This window comes from Lissotriton vulgaris, chromosome 3_1, assembly GCF_964263255.1.
Source record: "Lissotriton vulgaris chromosome 3_1, aLisVul1.2, whole genome shotgun sequence".
NCBI lineage: Eukaryota > Metazoa > Chordata > Amphibia > Caudata > Salamandridae > Lissotriton > Lissotriton vulgaris.
The window spans coordinates 97,794,763-97,819,069 of record NC_141689.1 but is presented as its reverse complement, the minus strand read 5'-3'; the positions used below and the strand labels follow the sequence as shown (position 1 = coordinate 97,819,069).

The window sequence follows — 24,307 nt, the reverse complement described above, 5'->3', positions numbered from 1 at the left end:
TACAGGATGCGTCTGATGGGTCTCAATCTTGGCAAATGCCAGCCTAGTTTGGAAGAGAGATCCAAAAACTCTCTTGGCTTCCAATCAGGCAACGGATCAGGTTGAAGGCATTGTGTATCGCTTATAGAGAACTGCACGATTCTGGCCCGGATTATCTGGGACACAGCTTTAAATGGTACGAGCCAAGCAGGAGGCTGCGCTCATCGGGCCAGAAATGTCATAGTCCCCAGAGTCAACCGCTCCACTTGGGACAGAAGAAACTTTGGGCCATATTATCAAGCAAGGGCGATACATTATCGCCGCTTTTATCGCCAGGAAACTGCCGCTAAAGCGGCGATAATGGGCTGGATAATATGGCCTTGTGAATTCCCATAGAAGCCCAGGTTCTGGTGTTAACCTGGGCTTCTATGGGAATTCACAAGGACATATTATCAAGCCCATTATCTCCGCTTTAGCAGCAGTTTCCTGCCAATAAAAGGGGCGATAATGTATCGCCCTTGCTTGATAATATGGCCCCTCGTTACCTGCACTGCTAAAGCATGGACTACTTTTTTACGTGCTATCTTTTATAAAAGCATTACAGCCTGGCATTTCTGAAATTAATAATTCCCCCGTATCCTGTTTTGTAGAGATGGTGCCAGGACATCTCCAGGTATTGGTGGGATTTACAAGTAGCTTTAACATACCATACCATACCATACCATACCATACCATACCATACCATAACAAGTGAGCCAGAAGCAAGAGGGAGGCTAGAATGGTCTCAGGGGTGTAGATTGGTCAGTGGCTGCAATAATGCGGCTTCTGTGCTCCAATGAGGAGAGTCAAGGAGAGCTGGTGAAAGTGAGCAGGCCTCGAGTGGTGAAGGTTCCCGGGGGGCTCTGGAGAGGGGAGTGGGTGCAGGGAAGGAGAGGAGCAAGAATTGAGAATACATGTGAAAGCCCTTTCCCCAAAACTTTTAGATATGGATACTGAGGCACAAAAAGAGCAAGGGGCAGATTTATGTTAACTGGCGCATCCCGAGGGATGCGCCAGTTAACATGCGCCACAGTGCGCCACAGCTACGCCACCCATGGTGCGCCGCATTTATGATGCGGCGCACCATGGGGCAAAAACGGCACAGATGCGTGACGCATCTGTGCCGGAAATGTGTCGCACTGCTGGAGTTGCGTCGCAAGCGCGACGCAGCTCCAGCAATGCTCTGGGGGGGCCTATTCTTTCAATGCTGCGTCAAGACCTACGCCTGCTTCAAGCAGGCGCAGGGTTTTGACGCAGCATGGGCCCAACAGTGACTTTCACTCAGCCACTTTCAAGAGGCGTTCCTGCGCAGGAACGCCCCCCCCCCCCCCCTGCGCAGGAACGCCTCCTCATGGCGCAGTGCTGTACAACGTGACGCATCTCCTAGATGCGTCACGTTGTAAATAGGGTGCAGGGATGCGCCACGTTTCCCCGCCATTGCGTCACGCAACAGCGGCGTAAACGTGGCGCAAGCCCTTCATAAATCTGCCCCCAAGTATTTGCCCAGGAGTACACAATGTACTAAAGTGGGGAAGCTGGGTTTAGAAATCACGTCTATTGCAGGTGAATATGTGATCACCTGAAACATATCTAGCCCGAGAGAAGTGCAGGATGGAAAAGTTGGGGGAGTGAAACAGAAGCCACCAGAGAGCATGGACTTTCGACTGCCTTTAGCAAGAATTCAACAATCTGGCTTTAATCCAGAAAAGTTCAGATTCGCTTTCGGGACGTAGAAAAGGGGGTGAGGGGCCAGCCAGAGCTGCACCCTTTCTAGGGGCCTGGCTGTGTTTGACCACAAGGTCACAGGTTCACATCTTGGCAGGTCCACTCATCCTTCTGAGGTTGATAACATGAGTACTGTTGAGTAACAATAAACATCTGTTGTTCAGCATTCATGTCCCTTCTTGGTAGACATGTACTTTACACATGTTTTGCTCAGTGCAAATCAACACTCTTTGCGTTTAACCAGGAACACAGTTTTCTTTATCGCTAATGACTGAATCAACCACTGGTTCAAGCCATGCCTACGCGCAATGTTACAATTTTGGGTCAATCCCTTCCATTTCTGTGGCCCCGCACTGCACTCTGGGACAACAAATCACCCGACATGCCCTTTGGAGGGCTCTGATTGGTTAAACTCGAAGTTACCCGATTCGGGTCAAGTTTGCGCTATATAAAACTCTGTTAAATAAATAAACATAACATAAAATACCACTGCAGATGGGGAGATGGATATGAAACGAGAACCAAATCACTCATTGGTGAATCTCTAGACAGCATTAAATGCAATGAAAAAATACAGAAATACAGTGCGGGGGAGACCAACAATGATTCTTATGGATCATCGTGGAGCCCCATAAAGATGGGGGGAGACTGACCCCCCCCCCCCCCCCCCCACAGAGCGGGGAGGCATGAGACTCCGCTCCCCATGGCTCAGTGCATCTACCTGCAGGACCCCCGGTGCCCGAGCTGCGCTGCAATCTCATCACGAGGAGGGGATCCTTTCCCTGGGATTGACATCATACTATGCAAATGAGGCGCCAAGCTAATCATGCAAAAACGTCTTAATTAGCACAGCTGTACCTGGCCCCCTAATGAACCTGGGAGCGCCACTGTGCGGCGCGCGGGGAGCTCAGGCCTAGAGGAGCTGAGACATGGCAGAGTGGGGGGGTGTGAACGGTGCGGGCAAAAGGGGGCCATGGGCTGTTTAATGCCCCTGTCACACCCCTCATTCACCCTTCAGAAGCCTGGAACTAGTGAAGTCTCCACTACTGGGGTGCAAAGAAGATAATGTGGTGTGCCAAAAACGCAACAATATGTGCCTTAAAGCTCCCCCTACCCCCAACACAAGGGGGCTTATTTAGAAGCCCAGTGCGTTGCCGCAACGTCACTTTTAAGGACGTACCAGCGGTGCACTGGGTTTACCCATATCCACAATGCCACGTAAAGCCACCCTGCGTGGCTTATCATGGCCTTGTATATATGGAGTTAGGCAATGCAGCGCAAGTCACTGCGTTGCTCCACACTGCGATGGGGAGGCGTGCCATGGACTCTGTGGGGGGTGTTCCCATGTAACACTCATGGCATTTGACACATTCCCTGACTTGCAACATGCTGCGTTGCCTCACACCATAGCTATGAGGCCATGAAAAGCCATGCCGGGTGGCTTCACGTGGCCTCGTAGATATGGGTAAGACAAGTGCGCCGCAGGGACAACATTAAAAGTGCCGTTCCTGCGGTGCACTGGGCTTGTAAATAGACCCCCCATGTTTTTGTGTACTGTTATTTCATTCACTTTTTCTACGCGTGGCCTCCTGGTGCAGAGGAAATCTAACTATTGCATTGGTGATAAGAGGGTCCGTAATACATGGGTCTTCAGTAGACACTAGATGGGCCTTGGCCGCAGACTTAGAGGACACCCCTACAGAAAGCATAAGCCTGCATAGACAAAGCCCTGCCTCCCATTCGCTGTGTACTGTCGATGTATTCACCAGAATGAACACAGTAACCGAAACGAAGAGGAGACTTTGTGCATAAAACAAAAGCCAGTGATAGGGCGGAGTCTTGCGCTCGACGTGGACTGCAAGCGAGCCAACGAGTGGAAAAGGCAATGCTTGTTGACTCGATCCAGACAAGAGCCGTATGATGAACGACTGCATGCACCAGCCGATTCCCGGGTAAGTTGGCATGGTCAACCGTATGGGGAACAGCTCTTGAATCAGGCAAAAGCAGAGTGTTCATAGCAGCTGGAAACAATCCCTGTCTGAGATTGTCCTGCACGGGAGGGATCTCTGACACGGCCACCCTCACAGGGGCTTCTTCGAGCTACAAGATGCTATGAAGCTGCTAGAAGAGCTGGAGCTGTGGCACCACCAACCTCTCCAACAATGTCAATCAGAGTGAAAAATGGGCACAGGGCCACTGTTGGCTCACCGGTCCGGGGGGCCGGAGTGATTTGTAGGTTTCGGGTCTGTGGTGTCAGGTTGGGCCCATTGGCACTCATTTTTGGGGTCTGGCTCTTGTTTCCTCAACAAACTTTGAACCAGAGCAATTTAGAGAAAATTAGAAAAGGAGGCAAAAGGAGGCAAAAGGAGGTTGGGAAAGATGAGAATACACTGACAAGGAGAAAGCGGGGATGGAAAAGAAGAAAGACACAGGAGTGGGGTAAAGTGGCAGGGAGTGTCTGGTGGTGGATTGTGGAACCAAGACTACACCACCTGGGCATTCATCCCTCCAACCTTTGAGTGCATCAGCTGCGGGGTTCAGTGCAAGCCTTTGTGCCCGGTACTTATTCTTTTACAAATTAAGCACTGACGGGGCGCCCTTCCTCTACTGCTGCTTACAGTACAACAAAGGAGGAAAGTTACACATTCAGAGAAAACAATGAAGACTTTAGAGTTAAGGAAATACAGAGGAATACAAGGACTGCTGATTCCCGAAGACAGAGAAAGCCTCCCCGGAGTAACATTTTAAAGGAACATCGCCATGTTCTGCTGAAGAAAGGACAGATACCTCCCACCCCCGTGACAAGACCCCTGCGAGATGCAGTCAAAGCAAGCCAACAAACTATAATGAAAGCTGTTGTCGGCTGTGACAAGCAATGCAGACCGTACGCCATGGTGTCACTTGTTCACAAAGAACCCTGCACTCTCTCAAACAACTTAAAGAAAATTACAATGACCATGGTCTAAACTAACCCTGGGCGAAGTACTATGCTAGGCTCGCATAGTTTGCGAAGTTTGCGCTACTTCGCACTATGCGAATTGCAAGTAGCACAATGCAAACACGCATAGCGTAGCGGTAATTTTTTGCTTGCTCGCGATCAGCAACATCAAGTTGCCGATCGCAAGCGTGGAAAATAAACCTCCCGGCGAGATTCTCAACATTGGGAGGTCAGGTTTCTCATTGCGAGTGGTTGCGTATGCTCGCGACCGCTCACGATGAGAAACTACCAGTCCGAGTTGAGAGTAGAAAACAACTTGAGCAGCAGAAAACGACCGCTTGACCTGTGCAAGACGCGGTTTGCACTGATTGCACAGTACGGACAAGCATCCAGCACTGTGCAAGCAGTGCGAACAGCATTTTGCGCAGCTCGTGTAACTACGCGTAGCTCGCATAGTGCGAAGTGCACTTTGAGTAGCTACGCGTAGCGCTACTACGCGAACTACGCCCAGGGTTATTCAAAACCCAATCCAAAATGTCGGCCGATGAGGTCAGTACTCTTTACACAAACTCTTCATGGGCGTGGCTTTCACTCAAACCCACATTTCTGCTGCCAGGACACTGCTCTATACATCAGATTGAAAATGTGGCCAACTCACAGCTGGAAATAGCGTTCTTTTGCACTTCCCAAGCTATGTGAAGTGCAAAGATTGTGAACACATAAAAACAACATCTTCAGAAGACCTTAGTGGTAGTTTGGAACCCCCCATAGTCTGGAATAAGACCTTCCTGGAAGAGATCTTTGAAAACAGCAAGGACTTGTGACTCGTAACCGCTGGTATCCTCAAACTCGTATCATGCACGGCGTTGGCACCATCTACCCCCTGCTGCCTGCAATCAGGCGGTGAGTGGTACAAGAAGGATTCTTGTAGCAAAGGCAGCAGAGACCTACAGTGGAGCTGCCCCAGATAGCACCAAGAGCTTCTGGGCGTCTGAATCATCTGTGTCTGGTACGGGGGGAGAACATTGGCCTTGTATATAACATTTGAGTTGTAAAGTGACGTTGGCTCAGAAAGACAGACCAGGCTGATGATGTCAGACGTAGTATCTGGCAACGTGGCAGCAATATGCTATCCTTCCAAATCCAAATAACTGATTAACCTATCCACCGCTTTAATTACTTTCATATTTCACTATACTGATTCAACACTAATCCTCGATGGGTCCCGGAGTAGCGTGCTACTCGCCGAAATAGCGCTTTGACGCTTCATCAGCGGTAGTAAGCGCTATACAAATGCAATTACAATACAATACGATACAATATAAGCCCCTTTTCACTGGAGCGCAATTGTGTGTTTCTTAAACAATCAATGTAATGCAGAGAGGACAAAGAAAGGCCAGAAGAGGCCGCAGAAAACAAGGAAAGCGTCCAACAGTAAACACAGCTGATTGGAGCATGTGCCCACATGGTGCGTCACCATTCCAACTCACTATTTACTATCGCACTGATGTACCAAAGACCAGGCAACGAGTCTGCCTTCCTGCGGGAGCTCCTCCCACAGCCCTGCAGGTTGACAAGGCAGACAACGAAACAGCTGATGAGTATTGGGTCCTCCCTGAAACAAACAACTGCGATGGGAGGAAGCTTGCACCTTGTCTAACCACTGACAATCTCTCGGGGCATCATTCTGACTCATCGTTCTTTTGCCCGCTGTACCACCTCAGATTGGACCCAGCCATATGCAAATCAACCGAGGTCCTGCTCCAATAGGAACAGTCCAGCCCAAATAGCGGAGCCAGGTCCTCTCTGGACCGGAACACAAGCAGCCCAAAACCGATTTTAACTTTATTGGGTCTTCATCCGGGCATAGCTTGGTTCCAGCGGCACAGCGATAAACGGAACCACGACTGTGCATACCCGGGGTCACTTGGCGCATCACTTCAAGCACACAAAAGGTGATGGGAAACCAGTTTTGTAAATTTCATCAGAAACCGAAGACATTTTTGTAAAATCACAATGTATGTTATGTCATGTCATGCCATGTTATGTTATGTTATGTTATGTCATAGGAGACTTGTACAGTGCTGCATTGCCATTAGCATTGCTTTGCGGCGCTATTTGTTTCTGGTACCTCCCTGCTCCGGTCTCAAGGCTTTCGCCACAAACCGGAGTCTGTGCTGTCCTGCATATCCAGTCTCTGTTATTTAAGGCCTTCCATGTTTAAAACTCTGTGACTCAGATGAATAACATTACTACATGGTAACAGGCAATAATTCACAGGCATGGTGGCATTTTCACGAATTATGAGTTTTGGAACCACTACTATCCCCGCACCTACAAGAGCCGGACCTGTAGTAACATAAATAATGACACCCAGATTACACCTTTGAGATCATTCAGAAGGTGGCACCCGCAGTATCATTGGTTATGATTATTAGAATTATTGTTAGCAATCGTGCCATTATTACTATTACTGTTATTACTATTATTAGTAGTAGTACTATTAATATTATTTTCATTATTACTTTTATTGCTAATAGTATTACTGCCAATATTATGATTATTATTGTTATAAATATTACTATAATTATTATTGCTGTTTTCATTATTGTCACAATTATTATTATTATTATTGTTATCATTATTGTTATTATTGTTGTTATTATTATTGTTATTATTATTACTATTATTATTATTATTATTGTTATTATTGTTATTATTATTATTATTATTATTATTATTATTATTATTATTATTATTATTATTGTTATTATTATTATTATTATCATTATTGTTATTATTGTTATTATTATTATTATTATTATTATTATTATTGTTGGTATTCTTGTTGTTATTATTATTATTATCATTATTGTTATTATTGTTATTGTTATTGATATTCTTATTATTGCTATCATTGCTAATATTATTACTGTTATTGCCATTATGATGATGATGATGATTTTTATTTTAATGATAGTTATTGCCAGAGCTTCCATCGGCAGTCGATCGCCCCCCCCAAACCCCCCCCCTTACATCCGGGGTCTCGTGAACGCGCCTCGCACTCCGCCTGTAATTGCATCAGCCTGTGAAGAGGCAGTTCCTGGACGCTGCTCGGTAATCAGCCCTGCTGGGAAGGCACGTGCTCTAAATGGGGCAGAGGAAATATAATACACTGGAGAGGGCTTCACAGCGCCCCCACCCTGGGGATAAGCGAGGGGGGAAGGGGGCGAGGGACGGCAGAGAGACAGCCTGGAAGGCAGAAGTCTATGGTGCAAGATTCAGTTGTAAAGACACCGCCAATGGTGGAGAGAAACCAACCAGGCCTGGACTGAGGCGCCTGACCCACCCCGCCTTACTAGCCTGCTGAGGGGGTGTATTGAGGTGTAGAGACTCACAAGAGAACAGGGGCAGAGATAAGCTACTCTCTGATGAGGGAAGACAATGAAACTTAGAGCCAGAACCAGGAAACCAGCACAGCCCACCGCCTGCAGATTACAGGCAAACAAGCTACGTCATCGGGGCAGCGTCACGGGGCGCCCCATTCACGATATTAAACAGCGGGGATTTGCTGGGACAGTTCATAAACAGACCCACTTCAGCCGCAGTGTAGGAGAATATAGGGGCATATTAGCAAGGAATAGCGATATTTATCGCTAAACATGGTTAGCAATTTTTTTTATCGCTGCCTATCGCTGGATATTGTAGAGGAGAAAACATGCTACTAGCAATGTTTTTCTCCATTGTGTTAAAATAACCAGTGATAGCTGCGAAATGCGAGAATATTGCTGGAAATCAAGCGATATTCATGCATTAATGCCAATGGGGGCTTAATCTGATAATCCACCCCCATTGACTATACACGTAAGTCAACTTTTTAGCAGGCGTTAGATCATAGCGATAATCACGCTTAGCGCAATTTTTTTTAATCGCTTCGCCTGCCTTGATAATAGGCGATAGCTGTGTTAGCGACTATTTTCAGTTTGGGTACGTCCACTTTGCATGTCATTAGCGATAAAGATCGCTGACATGCAAAGCGGGACGCAAACCGGTCGCTATCGCCTAAAAGCTGTCACTAACTGCTGTTAGCAACAGCTTGCTGATAGGGCTTTAAAAATATTGCCGCTTTGGCGGCAAAAAGTACCGCTAAAGCGGCGATATGGCCCTTGCTAATATGCCCCAATTGTCTTTAATTTGGCAGCACATATTATCAAAGCTTCGGACCTGTGTTGCTATCAGGCCCCTTGTTAACACTTTGTTAACTGGCTGGGGCATGCACTGTGATCCAATTCTTTCAGAATTCATTGCCTGGCTGCTGGTTGCCAGCTCCCTAGCCTGGGTCCACCTTGGCGTCACCTTCTTGGCGGGGTTGGGACCGGGCTGCACTCCTCCTCTCTCTTACCCAACTGTGGAGTCAAACTCTTGCTTGTGTCTACCTGCTATCCAGTGATACAAAGGTTCCTACAGTTACCCCCACTGCGATCACCAACATGATCCAGGGAAAGGGAGGCCACTCTCTGGTGGCTCCCTGGATACCTTGCACATAGTTTGATGCACATTGGCACTAACATTTGCCTCTGTGCAGGTGGAGACAGTAAACTCCATGTACTGCATGCGTGCATGCTTTCTGCAGCTAGTGTGTTACTTTGCTGCAGAGAGGTGTGGCATGTCAGCTACTGGCCTGCCTTCCAAATGTTTGGCCCCATACACCCCATCTTGTTGTATGTATCGAACTGCAGGTTGGGGGTTCTGCACGAGCTCCCCTGAAAGCACCCTTTCTCCACAACTCAGGACAGATATGCCGCACTGGATATAAGCTAATTCTAGGAAAGCTAGCTGACACTCTTGTTTAACACTAACCACAAACACACACCCACGCCCCATTACACTGAGGTGCATGGGACTCTACACACCGCAGGTCACAACACTCCAAAAGACAGGGACATGTATTCAGTTCCAGACAGCTGTTTCTCATTGTGAGATATAGAATAATTAGCTGTCTGGAATCCCCAAGTGAAAACCCATCTCTAATCTCCTTTTTATAGGTGAGATGAGAGGTCACCTGTAATATAGAATTATGAATGATGAAGCTGGTCACCTGCAATAAATTATTACAGCTGAGTTCTGACGTCACAGTCTGGCTGCCAGAGGCATCACCCAGGAGCAAAGGAAGAGAACAGAGCCTAACTAAAGCTGCAGTTTTAACAACAAAAATGAGAACTTGCTTTTCTTTTTTCTAAATGAACTGTGATATTAGCAGAAAGGAAATATGTATGGCAATATGTTTATTTGTGCATACTTTATGTAATTTTCGGAAAGTGAGAATCTCTTAGCATGTTTTTACACATTTTGAGCTATGGTCTTTTTTTAAATCTGACCTACATTTAATTGATTCTATTATCATTGTATCATGAATCAAATATGTAACTGTTTTTTTTATTTTTACACTAGAGATTCTTCATGTCTTCAGACATCCTCTCTTTTTCATGTGAAAATAGCATGAGGGAAAGGTGATAGTATGACCATGCATTACAAGGAATAAAGTACCCCACCACACATTATAAAGACATTGTAAGTCACTGTGGACTTCCATGACTGTATAAATGAATATAACCTTCAACCTTGATCCTCTATATGGTTATTGAACTACACAGTGTCGGGCAAAATGCTTATAATGTAAGGCAGGGGGTACTTTATCCCATATAATTGACTTAATTGTTTGAACAGTAATTTGATAGATGGACTGAAAATTTGCTTGACTCTTGTGAATTTTCCCCCACCTTATTTCTGAATGTGCATAATGACAACTCCCACATTGCACTTCCAGCTATGATCCAATCTTCGTGTCCCTGTGACATGGGGGCGCTTGAAGCATGAAATACATGTAACCTTCTGTTAATACCTATAACACTCCTTGTACCTCGAATTAGCTACATCTTTTCAACAGCCCCATCCTGTTTTCTCCTGCCCCCAGAGGCACAGGGTTACCTGTGGAACACCATGTCTGTAAACTTCTCCACATGCTTGGCACCCCCATATTTCTTGGAGTTGCTGGCATTTTTCAGATAGTTCCATTCTGCCAGGCCCAGAGCTCTTAGGAAGTTGGATTACCTATGCAGACCTTACAGAATATCATTGCCCAGTTTGCCAAAGTTTGCGGCCTTAAAGCATAAACTCTGCAGCTCAAAAAGGCAAAATGTGCAACATTTTTGCTCCAAGCACTAAATTTGTCTCTCACAAAAATATCATGGTCCAGTGGTAAGCCAGCAAAGCAGCACCGCACAACAGGAGACAGGTGGACAGAGGGATGTCCGGTGATAGTGGTAGGGTTCAAGTTAAAGGCTCTCTCTAGCTCCACCCTGACATCCTGCTTCCGAAAAGCCCCAACGTGAGATGTTGGCATGTTACTGGAGGGAGATCTTATGTTAGACCCCTTCACACTCCTGCCATGTTACTATAATGTGGCTAAAGTGACAGCTCCCTCAAGTACCATGTATGTCAAGTGGGTGATGATGAGTAAAACAAATCAAAGGGGCCCTGAGAGGTGGTTGTATGACCAGAGAATAGCGCGTGCTGTCTAGGGCATGGGGTCAAGGAGGAGGAACCTCACGGTGGAGGGAGAGGCAGTGGAAAGTCTGCCACAGGTGGAGGGATGGGCAAGAGTAAGGGTGGCATAATGAGGGTTTTAGAAGCACAAGTCCCACAAGGGGAAGGCAAAAAGGCAAATGCCATGGGGGAGGGAGGCATGAGGACATGCGCCACAGGTGAAGGGGGCAGGAGGATGAGGGGTACAGGGCAGGGCCGCAGGAGGAAGATTGCCACAGACGTAGGGGGAGTCAGGAGTATCACTGCCAAAGGAGGCTGGGACTTTCACATAACCCCTGCGTCCTACTCTATAACACTCTGTGCTGGTGGCATATGTTGAGCTCCCTGAAGGCGGGCTTGTAGTGGAATCAGAGGCCATGCAGCACAGGAGAAGGAGGAAGCAAACATCTAGCTCCGCCCCACCCGCGTTTTTTTGGCCCAGCAACAGTCAGTGTCAGTATAAGAAAGGTCAACCAAAATGGCTGGATTTTAACAAAAGTTCCAGTTTCTTGATGGTTTTGTCCAATCACAAACTCACAAAATCCTGGAGGGTCTGCCCATGGTTAAATTGTCTGTAAACATCTCAATATATCTTGACTTACCTCTTGTCTGGTGGGAGGGTGGGGTACTTTCCTGCATTCTTCAGATAATACCATTATCCCCACTTGATGCTCCCATGATGTCCGTTTACCTGGAGTATACCATGCTTCCAAATTAATTACTCCACATACCTGGACCTGTAGCATGTCTGCAGGTGTATGGCTTTCCTCTTTTAGTTCTATTATCACCTCCCAGGTTCCCAAATGCTGTCGAGCTATCTGCAGTGTAACATGCCTGTAAACCTCTCCACATACCTGGAACCGTCTCATGTCCCGGGGGTTTCCAGCATTCTTCAGACAGTTCTGATTGCACTTCAGGAAAAACTTGAGGAAGAACCTGAGACAAGGAGGGGGAAAACAAATATAAGATTATGGGTGCTCCGGCAGGACTAAAGAGTCAGAGACGCTTTCTTCATGCCAGCCTGCCTCCTGTCCTTAGCTTTCCCTTTCTCCCTCCCTCCACCTTCTCCTGGGGACCACTTACTCTGCCTCATTAATAAATTAGGACACAAAAGGAGACTGAATGGCTGTAATAAGAGAAGAAGCAGCTTGTGCGCACAGTCACAGCTCTCATCTTTCATGGCACCTTAAATAGAGACGGTCTGTGACCAGTGACCGGGCCAGAGGTCTATGCCATCTATACGACAACTTGCATGATGTCATTAGGACATTTTGTCAACAGACTTTTTGTACTGATCCCTTCATAGAGCGATTAATAAATCTGTAGAAATCAAGTCAAGGCATCTAACACTGTACAAAAAGTGAAATGTATCCAATCAAAAATCGTTTTATTCCCAAATGTCGTTCATCTAGGCATTAGCTAAAGAGATCACATATTGCTGCAGTGGTATTTATAACACCTACGTAAATATAATTTGTGTTGACAAAGCCAATAGCCATGCTTTAATACGGAAACACACATCAACACAGACATTCACAAATGCTTTTTTCATGCACAAAATGCTGTATTTCATGTTAAATACACATATCGGCTTAGCTACTGCTGGTAAAAAGTGGCAAATAAAGGTTTGCTTTCCACATATAATGCATATAGAAAATAAAGAAAGAACATGATGGTTGAGTGTACTTTTCAGATTCCAACGGAAGGACTTCCTGCAGGGCAGAACGAGGCACCAAGAAGGCAGTAGCCTACGGTGAGTGAGTGATACTCCTCTGGGCGAAACCAAACCCCGCTCTACGTATACTTTATATCATTGTTAACAATATGTCTGCAAGGAGCTGCACAGTCGAGCAGGTTTTTTGACCCTTGTGCTTTTTAATCTTTACTAACATAATACAATTGGGGAACTTTTACTTGATAAACTTAACTAATGCCAACCTCAGAAATTCGCTCAGACCTAGAAAAGCAACTAACTCATTGCCAGGAGAGAGGAACATATGGACTTCAGGAAACTGTTAGAAGGAACAGGACTTTTGGTCTTTCCTAATAGCGATCCATCAGTATTCAGTAGCAACTTTCCGGAGACCTTTCCGATGCCACTCGGTCAGCTGTCCGATTTCTTACTGATTTTGCTGCTCATTGGGACTTAGAATTTTTCTGATTGTGCTTATTAATCTGAATAGCCTTATAACTGAGAGACTTCATGGCAAAGGGCATTTATGATTTCTGGATTGAACCATTTTAAATTTTGTAATAAATCTTTTAAGATTTTATAATTCTGCCCTAGAACTCACATATTAAGTCTTTTCTTGCCTAATTACCTGCCTTTTTGATGCGCTGTTTGGTGCCTTGTCTCAGGGCACACAGGGTCCTGAAACTGAGGTTTAACACCATCCCCGACCCATCCTCGCGTGGACGTGCTATTGAGGTGTCTTGTTGTGGTGTAAGGATTTTTGGATCTGGAATTCACACTGAAAACCTAATGGACTATAACTATTTCCTTGGTCTACCAGTATCAACAGCATGTATTAAAATGAAATGTACGTGAACTAGCAAAAATCTGACACTTCCACATATGTGTAAACCTTAGCTATGATTTGCAAACGTACATTTTCAGCCGATTCGTTTATTGTAGGTCTCAGTCTCACTCCTTCCACTTTCCAAAACCTCTAATTCAAAAATAAATATATGTAAAACACCTGTGCTGAGACATCTGGCATTGCACCGTGCTCCTGGCGAGTTTGGAGCCAGAGAGAGGTGGCTGCCAATAACTCTGAATACATCCTGTGTTGGCTGTACTTCACAGATGAAGAACATATCACCCCTGTCTATCACCTGTCCCTGACAGTAGGTTGGTAAGTCAATGGGTTCAGAGCCTGCTGCTGGCATAGACACTCAACCTACATCTCGAATTTTATCTATCCTCTGTACGGTTAATTGCATTATCCTTTCATTCTGACATAACATAAGGTGTATTTATAAAGTGCACATCCACTCTAGGGTATCTTGGGCTGAATAGCAGATGTTTATTGTTACCCAACTCAATGGTACTCATTTTATCGACCTCAGAAGGATAAAAGGCTGAGTGGACCCAGCGGGATTTGTACCTGTGAGGAATCCCTGGGCACTTGTGCTCAGTCCAAAGAAATGGCTAGTCAGACAGTGATAGAAATTTGGATAGCTAGGTAGGTATATTTGTGAATAAAATTAGTATTGCTTCATTGGGATAATAACAACAACGCTGTTGACTGTCAGTGATTTGAGGCTGAAGGTGCGTGCCAGTAAAATGCTGCATTGATATTACTTCTATATTAGGAAGCTAAATCAAGGTGCCAGGCCTAAACCCCGCTGGTTGCTCCAATTCGACTCTTCCTCACACTTCTGATGCATTCGAGCCAATGACACAGATTTCAGGGGTCACTCACAGAAGGGCAACTGGGCCATGATGAAAAAGAGAACCGGCCAACAATCTATTATCTTCCTGGGGTATGCAATGACCTTGTAATTAGACGCCTCACTCACTTATCATGACATGCTTTATCATCTGCGCCTATCCACACCCTGGAAGAGTCGGCGGTAATCTGAGGAGCGGGAACCCATAGGTTTATGGGCGGTGCCAGTACCTTGACACAAGTGTGACTACAGGATGGCGCCAGATATGCTTGATGCCTAAATAACCCACAATTAAGTTATGATCCACAGATGGATTATAATCTTAGGTGAGAGCTATAGGCCTCTTACACACATATAGAAAGAATGTTTAGCCGTTCCATGCAGGGATTGAACTTCAGCCCTGAAGAAGGCCCCAGATACTTTGGCCTCATTGTGAGGGCCGAAACATGTTGGCACTCACTTAAATGAAGGTTAATTGAGTAATAACTCTAAAGTATAGCCTTGTTATTCTCATATTTTTAACCAAACCCACAGTATCCTACTAATAAAAGATTTTTGGGGGATTAACTGTGAGGTATTTTTAACTCACTACCTACCACACCTTTCTGGATTGCTGCACTGTCCAAGTTAAATTTTATCTAAGAACTCGCAGAGTCCGCCCTGGTGGTATTACCCTACCAGGGTGTGTATAGGCGTCGATGATGAAGCATGTCACGATCAGTGAGGTGACTAATCCAAGATCTTTGGATACCCCAGGAAGATAATAGATTTTTGGCAGGTTCTTTTTTTTCCTCGGGGTCCAGATGCCCTTTTGTGAGTCACTGCTGTATCTGGGAGAACTAGACTGGATGTAAAACCTCCCTCTCTATTGATCTGAGACAATAGATTTCATGGGGCTTGTAGGAGGTGCCCATGTCAGAGGGAAGAGTCTGCCGTCCAATCAGGGTGCACCTTGAGTACTGAGGTTCTACAGGGCCTTCCCTGGGACAGCCCTCAAACCACAGACCTCTGATAAGAATGCCTTGTGAACCTAATGTGATTGGTGAACATTATAGAAATCGTTTATCATGACATAGTGTAATTTAATGGCTGTGCCGTCTAGTGCATTCGAAAAATGAGGCTGAACCCATAGTGACCGATGGTTCACGCACACAAGACATAAGTGATGAATATTAGCGCACCAGCTGTACAAGAACACAGGGCTCTGCGTGCTCAACCTCAGCGCACTCACCGCTTTACCAAACTCGGACAAAAAATAAACTGTGGCTCTAGGCGCATGTGAGTGGTGATTTAGAACATGGGCTGAGTCCAGTCTGGCAGTGAAAGGTCAGACATGGAGCAGACGTCACATGTGAAGGGTGAGTTTGAACATGGCAGAGCCCAGGGTGGCAGTGATGGGTCTGATATGGGGCAGGGGGCGCGTGTGAAGGGCAAGTTGGCACATGACTGAGCCCAGGTTGGCAGTGAAGGGTTTGATATGGGGCAGAGGTTGCGTGTGAATGGTGAGCTGGCACATGGCAGAGCCCAGGGTAGCAGTGAAGGGTTTGATATGGGGCAGAGGTCGCGTGTGAATGGTGAGCTGGCACATGGCAGAGCCCAGGGTGGCAGTGATGGGTCTGATATGGGGCAGGGGGCACGTGTGAAGGGCAAGTTGGCACATGACTGAGCCCAGGGTGGCAGTGTAGGGTTTTATATGGGGCAGGGGTCACGTGTGAATAGTGAGCTGGCACATGGCTGAGCCCAGGGTGGCAGTGAACGGTTTGATATGGGGCAGGGGTCGCGGGTGAAGGGCAAGTTGGCACATGACTGAGCCCAGGGTGGCAGTGAAGGGTTTGATATGGGGCAGAGGTCGCGTGTGAATGGTGAGCTGGCACATGGCAGAGCCCAGGGTGGCAGTGATGGGTCTGATATGGGGCAGGGGGCACGGGTGAAGGGCAAGTTGGCACATGACTGAGCCCAGGGTGGCAGTGTAGGGTTTTATATGGGGCAGGGGTCACGTGTGAATAGTGAGCTGGCACATGGCTGAGCCCAGGGTGGCAGTGAAGGGTTGTATGTTGTTACAACGCATTCCGTGCCAAAGCATGCCTTTACCACGCATGCGATACAACGGAATGCTATTTCCACGCATAACCTTTACCACGAATATTCCTTTACCACGCATACCTTTACAATAATTTTCGTTGTAAATTTATGCATGGTATGGGTGACGTCGTACGTTGTAAAGAGGAAGCGGAAGTTTCTTTCTGTTTCCTCACATACGACGCCGATTGCCTCCACTTCGCGACGTGACATCAGGGGCATTTTTTTCCCACACTTTTTTTGGGGGGGGGGAGATCCCCCAAGTCCCATTTTTCTAATTTTAGCCTTTACCACACATGCCTTTACTACGTATCTCGTAGTAAAGGTATGCGTGGTAAAGGCTTTTGTGGTAACCAAGCCTGCGTTGTAATGCATGCGTTGTTAAGCTTTGCGTGGAAACGGCTGCGTTGTAGCGGGCATTTCCCCAGTGAAGAGTCTGATATGGGGCAGTGGTCGCATGTGAAGGGCGAGCTGGCACACGGCCGAGCCCAGGGTGGCAGTGAACGGTCTGATATGGGGCAGTGGTCGAGTGTGAAGGGCGAGCTGGCACACCGCTGAGCCCAGGGTGGCAGTGAATGGTCTGATATGGGGCAGTGGTCGCGTGTGAAAGGCGAGCTGGCACACGGCTGAGCCCAGGGTGGCAGTGAACAGTCTGATATGGAGCAGTGTTCGCGTGTGAAGGGTGAGCTAGCACACAGCTGAGCCCAGGGTGGCAGTGAACGGTCTGATATGGGGCAGTGGTCGCGTGTGAAGGGCGAGCTGGGACACGGCTGAGCCCAGGGTGGCAGTGAACGGTCTGATATGTGGCAGTGGTTGCGTGTGAAGGGTGAGCTGGGACACGGCTGAGCCCAGGGTGGCAGTGAACAGTCTGATATGGGGCAGTGGTCGCGTGTGAAGGGTGAGCTGGCACACGGCTGTGCACAGGGTGGCAGTAAACGGTCTGATATGGGGCAGTGGTCGTGTGTGAAGGGTGAGCTGGCACACCGCTGAGGCCAGGGTGGCAGTAAACGGTCTGATATGGGGCAGTGGTCGCGTGTGAAGGGTGAGCTGGCACATGGCTGAGCCCAGGGTGGCAGTGAACGGTCTGATATGGGGCAGTGGTCGTGTGTGAAGGGCGAGCTGGCACACGGCTGTGCACAGGGTGGCAGTAAACGGTCTGATATGGGGCAGTGGTCGCGTGTGAAGGGTGAGCTGGCACACAGCTGAGCCCAGGGTGGCAGTGAAAGGTCTGATATGGGGCAGTGGTCGCGTGTGAAGGGTGAGCTGGCACACGGCTGAGCCCAGGGTGGCATTGAACAGTCTGATATGGGGCAGTGGTCGCGTGTGAAGGGTGAGCTGGCACACAGCTGAGCCCAGGGTGGCAGTGAACGGTCTGATATGGGGCAGTGGTCGTGTGTGAAGGGTGAGCTGGCACACAGCTGAGCCCAGGGTGGCAGTGAACGGTCTGATATGGGGCAGTGGTCGTGTGTGAAGGGTGAGCTGGCACACGGCTGAGCCCAGGGTGGCATTGAATGGTCTGATATGGGGCAGTGGTCGCGTGTGAAGGGTGAGCTGGCACACAGCTAAGCCCAGGGTGGCAGTGAACGGTCTGATATGGGGAAGTGGTCGCGTGTGAAGGGTGAGCTGGCACATGGCTGAGCCCAGGGTGGCTGTGAACGGTCTGATATTGGGCAGTGGTCGCGTGTGAAGGGCGAGCTGGGACACGGCTGAGCCCAGGGTGGCAGTGAACGGTCTGATATGGGGCAGTGGTCGCGTGTGGAGGGTGAGCTGGCACACGGCTGTGCACAGGGTGGCAGTAAACGGTCTGATATGGGGCAGTGGTCGCGTGTGAAGGGTGAGCTTGCACACGGCTGATCCCAGGGTGGCAGGGAACTGTCTGATATGGGGCAGTGGTCGCATGTGAAGGGTGAGCTGGCACACCGCTGAAGCCAGGGTGGCAGTACACGGTCTGATATGGGGCAGTTGTCATGTGTGAAGGGCGAGCTGGCACACGGCTGAGCCCAGGGTGGTAGTGAACGGTCTGATATGGGGCAGTGGTCGCGTGTGAAGGGCGAGCTGGCACACCGCTGAGGCCAGGGTGGCAGTACACGGTCTGATATGGGGCAGTGGTCGCGTGTGAAGGGCGAGCTGGGACACGGCTGAGCCCAGGGTGGCAGTGAACGGTCTGATATGTGGCAGTGGTCGCGTGTGAAGGGTGAGCTGGGACACGGCTGAGCCCAGGGTGGCAGTGAACAGTCTGATATGGGGCAGTGGTCGCGTGTGAAGGGTGAGCTGGCACACGGCTGTGCACAGGGTGGCAGTAAACGGTCTGATATGGGGCAGTGGTCGCCTGTTAAGGGTGAGCTTGCACACGGCTGATCCCAGGGTGGCAGTGAACGGTCTGATATGGGGCAGTGGTCGCATGTGAAGGGTGAGCTAGCACACCGCTGAGGCCAGGGTGGCAGTAAACGGTCTGATATGTGGCAGTGGTTGCGTGTGAAGGGTGAGCTGGGACACGGCTGAGCCAGGGTGGCAGTGAACGGTCTGATATGGGGCAGTGGTCGCGTGTGAAGGGTGAGCTGGCACATGGCTGAGCCCAAGGTGGCAGTGAACAGTCTGATATGAGGCAGAGGTCGCGTGTGAAGGGTGAGCTGGCACACGGCCGAGCCCAGGGTGGCAGTGAACGGTCTGATATGGGACAGTGGTTGCAGTCTTCAACTTTCACTCATGCGCCGGTGGCCTTTGGAAAGCATGCTTCTCTGCTGATTACCACTTTTCTAGATTCAGGGGTCAGGGGTAGTAAGCGCTATAAAAATGCAATTACATGTAATATCTGGATTTCCTGGCGCTAATGCTCCGGAAATGTCCTCATAACTTTGGAGTGTCAATGACATATCCAGTGAGATTTCTTGGTTGGCTGGTGCACATCCACGTGGCTCTACTCTTCTCTCGAGGGTCCAGCCTGCTGGGGGCGGAGGGGTGTCAGGATTTCTGCCTTTGCTGCCTTATGGGACTGACTGACTCCGTATAGCCCTGACGACGTTTCCAGCTCACTCTCCATGGCCTGTGCCTCATGTGGTCTGTGCTTCGCTCTCTGTGGCCTGTGCCTCACTCTCCTTGGCCCGTGCCTCACTGTCTGTTGTCTGTGCCTTACTGTCCATGGCCCGTGCCTCACTCTCTGTGGTCTGTGCCTCACTGTCTGTGGCCTGTGCCTCGCTCTCCATGGTGTGTGCCTCACTGTCTGTGGTCTGTGCCTCACTCTCCTTGGCCTGTGCTTCACTCCCCATGGTGCGTGCCACACTGTCTGTGGTCTGTGCCTCACTTTCCATGGCCCGTGCCTCACTGGCCGTGGTATGTGCCTCACTCTCCATGGCCTGTACCTCACTGTTCGTGGTTTGTGCCTCACTGTCTGTGGTCTGTACCTCACTCTCCATGGTCTGTGCCTCACTGTCCGTGGTCTGTGCCTCACTGTCCGTGGTCTGTGCCTCACTGTCCATGGCCCATTCCTCACTGTCCGTGGTCTGTGCCTCCCTCTCCATGGTCTGTGCCTCACTCTTCCTGGTCTGTGCCTCACTGTCTGTGGTCTGTGCCTCACTCTCCACAGTCTGTGCCTCACTCTCCGTGGTCTGTGCCTCACTCTCCATGGTCTGTGCCTCACTCTCCATGGTCTGTGCCTCACTGTCTGTGGTCTGTGCCTCACTCTCCATGGTCTGTGCCTCACTGTCCGTGGTCTGTGCCTCACTGTCTGTGGTCTGTGCCTCACTGTCCATGGCCCGTTCCTCACTGTCCGTGGTCTGTGCCTCACTCTCCATGGTCTGTGCCTCACTGTCTATGGTCTGTGCCTCACTCTCCTTGGCCCGTGCCTCACTGTCCGTGGTCTGTGCCTCACTCTCCATGGTCTGTGCCTCACTCTCTGTGGTCTGTGCCTCACTGTCCGTGGTCTGTGCCTCACTGTCCATGGTCTGTGCCTCACTGTCCATGGTCTGTGCCTCCCTCTCCGTGGTCTGTGCCTCACTCTCCGTGGTCTGTGCCTCACTCTCCATGGTCTGTGCCTCACTCTCCTTGGCCCGTGCCTCACTGTCCGTGGTCTGTGCCTCACTGTCCGTGGTCTATGCCTCACTGTCCATGGTCTGTGCCTCACTGTCCATGGTCTGTGCCTCACTGTCCATGGTCTGTGCCTCACTGTCCGTGGTCTGTGCCTCACTCTCCATGGTCTGTGCCTCACTGTCCGTGGTCTGTGCCTCACTCTCCATGGTCTGTGCCTCACTGTCCGTGGTCTTTGCCTCACTCTCCATGGTCTGTGCCTCACTGTCCGTGGTCTGTGCCTCATCGTCGCCCAGTCAGGATAGTTGCTCGTCTAAAGATGGCCTCCGTGGGAAGCGCCGGAGGGCGGGAGATGCGTTGTAGCGGATCGAAGTCTTCAAAAGAGAGCTCAGCTCTCATCTGTCTCTCACTCAGTAATTCCAATCGACCCCCCACAGCATCGTTAGAAAGAGGGTTTTAATCCTGGGTAAAATACAATAAAACAAGAGGCGTGCGCCCTGTGGTGCCAGGGATGCGAACCAGGTCTCTGTGGGTGGGAATGACCGCCAGCCAGGGCACAGCCTCTGAAGCGCCTCGACGCCTGCCCTGTGGCACACGCTAGTCTGGCACAGCCTCTGAAGCGCCTCGACGCCTACCCTGTGGCACACACTAGCCTGGCACAGCCTCTGATGTGCCTCGACACCTGCCCTGTGGCACACGCTAGCCTGGCACAGCCTTTGAAGCACCTCAACAGCTGCCCTGTGGCACATGCTAGCCTGGCACAGCCTGGCACAGCACGCCGAAATCAACACCCTCCTCAAAAAGCCCAAGGCGAACCCCAAGGACCTCAAAAACTTCCGGCCTATCTCCCTGCTCCCTTTCCCGACGAAGGTCATTGAGAAGATCGCCAACATACAGCTTACCAGCAACCTCGAGGACAACCTCATCCTAGACCCATTGCAATTCGGATTCAGAAGGAACCACAGCACAGAGACAGCCCTCATCGCCGCCACAGACGACATTCCACGCCAACTAGACAACGGCTCAACCTCTGCCCTCATCCTCTTGGACCTGTCGGCTGCCTTCGAAACGGTCTGCCACCGAACACTAAGAAGGCGCCTCCAAGAAGCCGGAATTCGGGACAAAGCCCTGGACTGGACCACCTCCTTCCTCTCGGGCAGAACCCAGAGAGTCCGCCTCCCACCATACCGAGCTGAAGCAACCAACCTCATCGACGGCGTACCCCAGGGCTCATCCCTCAGCCCGACGTTGTTCAACATCTACATGGCCCACTCGCACAAGTGGCCCGCCAACATGACCTGAACATGATCTCCTACGCCGACGACACTCAGCTCATCCTCTCCCTCACCAAGGACCCGCACACCGCCAAAACCAACCTCCACGAAGGTATGAAGGCCGTCGCCAAGTGGATAAGGAACAGCCACCTGAAGCTGAATTCGGACAAGACGGAGGTCCTCATCCTCGGCCCTACCCCATCGGCCTGGGACGACTCCTGGTGGCCGACATCACTAGGAACAACACCGACACCCACAGACCACAAACGCAACTTGGGATTCATCCGCGACTCCTCCCTCTCCATGTCCAAGCAGGTCAGCGCCGTCTCCTCCTCCTGCTTCAACGCCCTCCGCATGCTTCGCAGAATCTACAAGTGGATCCCGATCTAAACCAGGAGAACAGTGGCCCAATCCCTCGTCAGCAGCCGACTGGACTACGGCAACGCACTCTATGCTGGAACTCCAACCAAACACCTACAGCGACTACAACGCATCCAGAACGCCTCGACACGACTGATCCTCAACCTCCCACGTCGCAGCCACATCACCCCCCACCTCAGAGACCTGCACTGACTCCCCGTCAACAAGAGGTTCACCTTGAAGCTCCTCACCCACGCACACAAAGCACTCCACCACGCCGGACCAACCTACCTGAACAGCAGACTCAACGTCTACACCCCCACCCGCCAGCTCCGCTCTGCCAATCTCGCACTCGCCGCAGTCCCCCGAATCCAGCGGACCACCTCTGGAGGCAGATTCTTTTCCTTCCTCGCTGCCAAGACCTGGAACACCCTCCCCACCCAACTACGGCAGACCCATGAACTGCTCACCTTCAGGAGGCTCCTCAAGACCTGGCACTTCGAGCAGTAGCAGCAGCCCCCTCCCCCCCTCCAGCCCCTTGAGACCCTCACGGGTATGTAGTGCACTTTACAAATACTGTGATTGATCTGAAGTGCCTCGACGCCTGCCCTGTGGCACACGCTAGCCAGGGGACAGCCTCTGATGCATCTCGACACCTGCCCTGTGGCACACGCTAGCCTGGCACAGCCTCTGATGCACCTTGTCGCCTGCCCTGTGGCAAACGCTAGCCTTGCACAACCTCTAAAGCGCCTCAACGCCTGTCCTGTGGCACACGCTAGCCAGGGCACAGCCTCTGAAGTGCCTCGACGCCTGCCCTGTGGCACACGCTAGCCATGGGACAGCCTCTGATGCATCTCGACACCTGCCCTGTGGCACACGCTAGCCTGGCACAGACTCTGATGCACCTTGTCGCCTGCCCTGTGGCACACACTAGCCTTGCACAACCTCTAAAGCGCCTCAACGCCTGCCCTGTGGCACATGCGAGCCAGGGCACAGCCTCTGAAGTGCCTCGACGCCTGCCCTGTGGCACATGTTAGCCAGGGCACAGCCTCTGAAGTGCCTCGACGCCTGCCCTGTGACAGGGGACAGCCTCTGAAGTGCCTCGACGCCTGCCCTGTGGCACACGCTAGCCATGAGACAGCCTCTGAAGTGCTTCAACGCCTGCCCTGTGGCACACGCTAGGCAGGGCACAGCCTCTGAAGCGCCTCGACGCCTGCCCGTTGGCACACAGTGCACCACCACAAGGGCGTTGTGGCTACATCCACCACACGCTGCCCTTCAGCAGGCACTTCTCTCTTCTTCCAAGAGCTCAGACTCGCTGAAGGACGGACACCAGAACATGGGCTTCTGTGGGAATTCTAAAGGGCGTATTATCAAGCCCACTATCACCGCATTAGCGGCAGTTTCCCGCCACTAAAGCGGCGATAATTTTAACGCTGTTCCTTGATAATATGCCCCGACGTTGGTATCCGGTGACAATGCAATGACTATCTGCGCATCGTCTGTGTATGATACCAGCGCCGACCTGCCGAAGCGGGTTTCTTCAAACAACAAGCGTGGCTTGAAGGCCTCTGATCGTTTAAACATTTTCAAAATGTTCTTTTTGCAATGCTTTACAAACAAGCATTTGCATAGCCACTAAATTAGCGATCGAATTATAAAGGCAAGACCTATTGGCTTTTCCAACGAATGCTACTTCTAACTCTCGCTCTCTGTAAGAGTCGGACATACAATACGGCTACTTAAAGAGGGGCTTATATTCCATCATTGTATTGGAAATCATTGGGCTGGGACAGGACCTCAGCTCGAAGAGACGGACCGGGTTATGGAATCTAAATATTGAATCTCTGGAACACTTACTATTGAACTGCCCTCAAGAGAAGGACGTTTATATGTTCTTTATTTGCTGGAG

At 49.9% G+C, this 24,307-nt stretch overlaps 1 protein-coding gene across 3 annotated transcripts in view; it reads right to left on the bottom strand.

Moving 5' to 3' along the window:
* The window catches only part of LOC147726023 (transcription factor COE3-like), a 521,578-nt gene that overhangs the window by 91,675 nt on the left and 405,596 nt on the right, over positions 1–24,307 (bottom strand). For all 3 annotated transcript variants that reach the window (XM_086960140.1, XM_086960138.1, XM_086960139.1), the window contains exon 7: positions 12,121–12,202. In XM_086960140.1, coding sequence (XP_086816266.1) covers positions 12,121–12,202 — 82 coding nt within the window. The remainder of the gene's footprint in view (positions 1–12,120; positions 12,203–24,307) is intronic.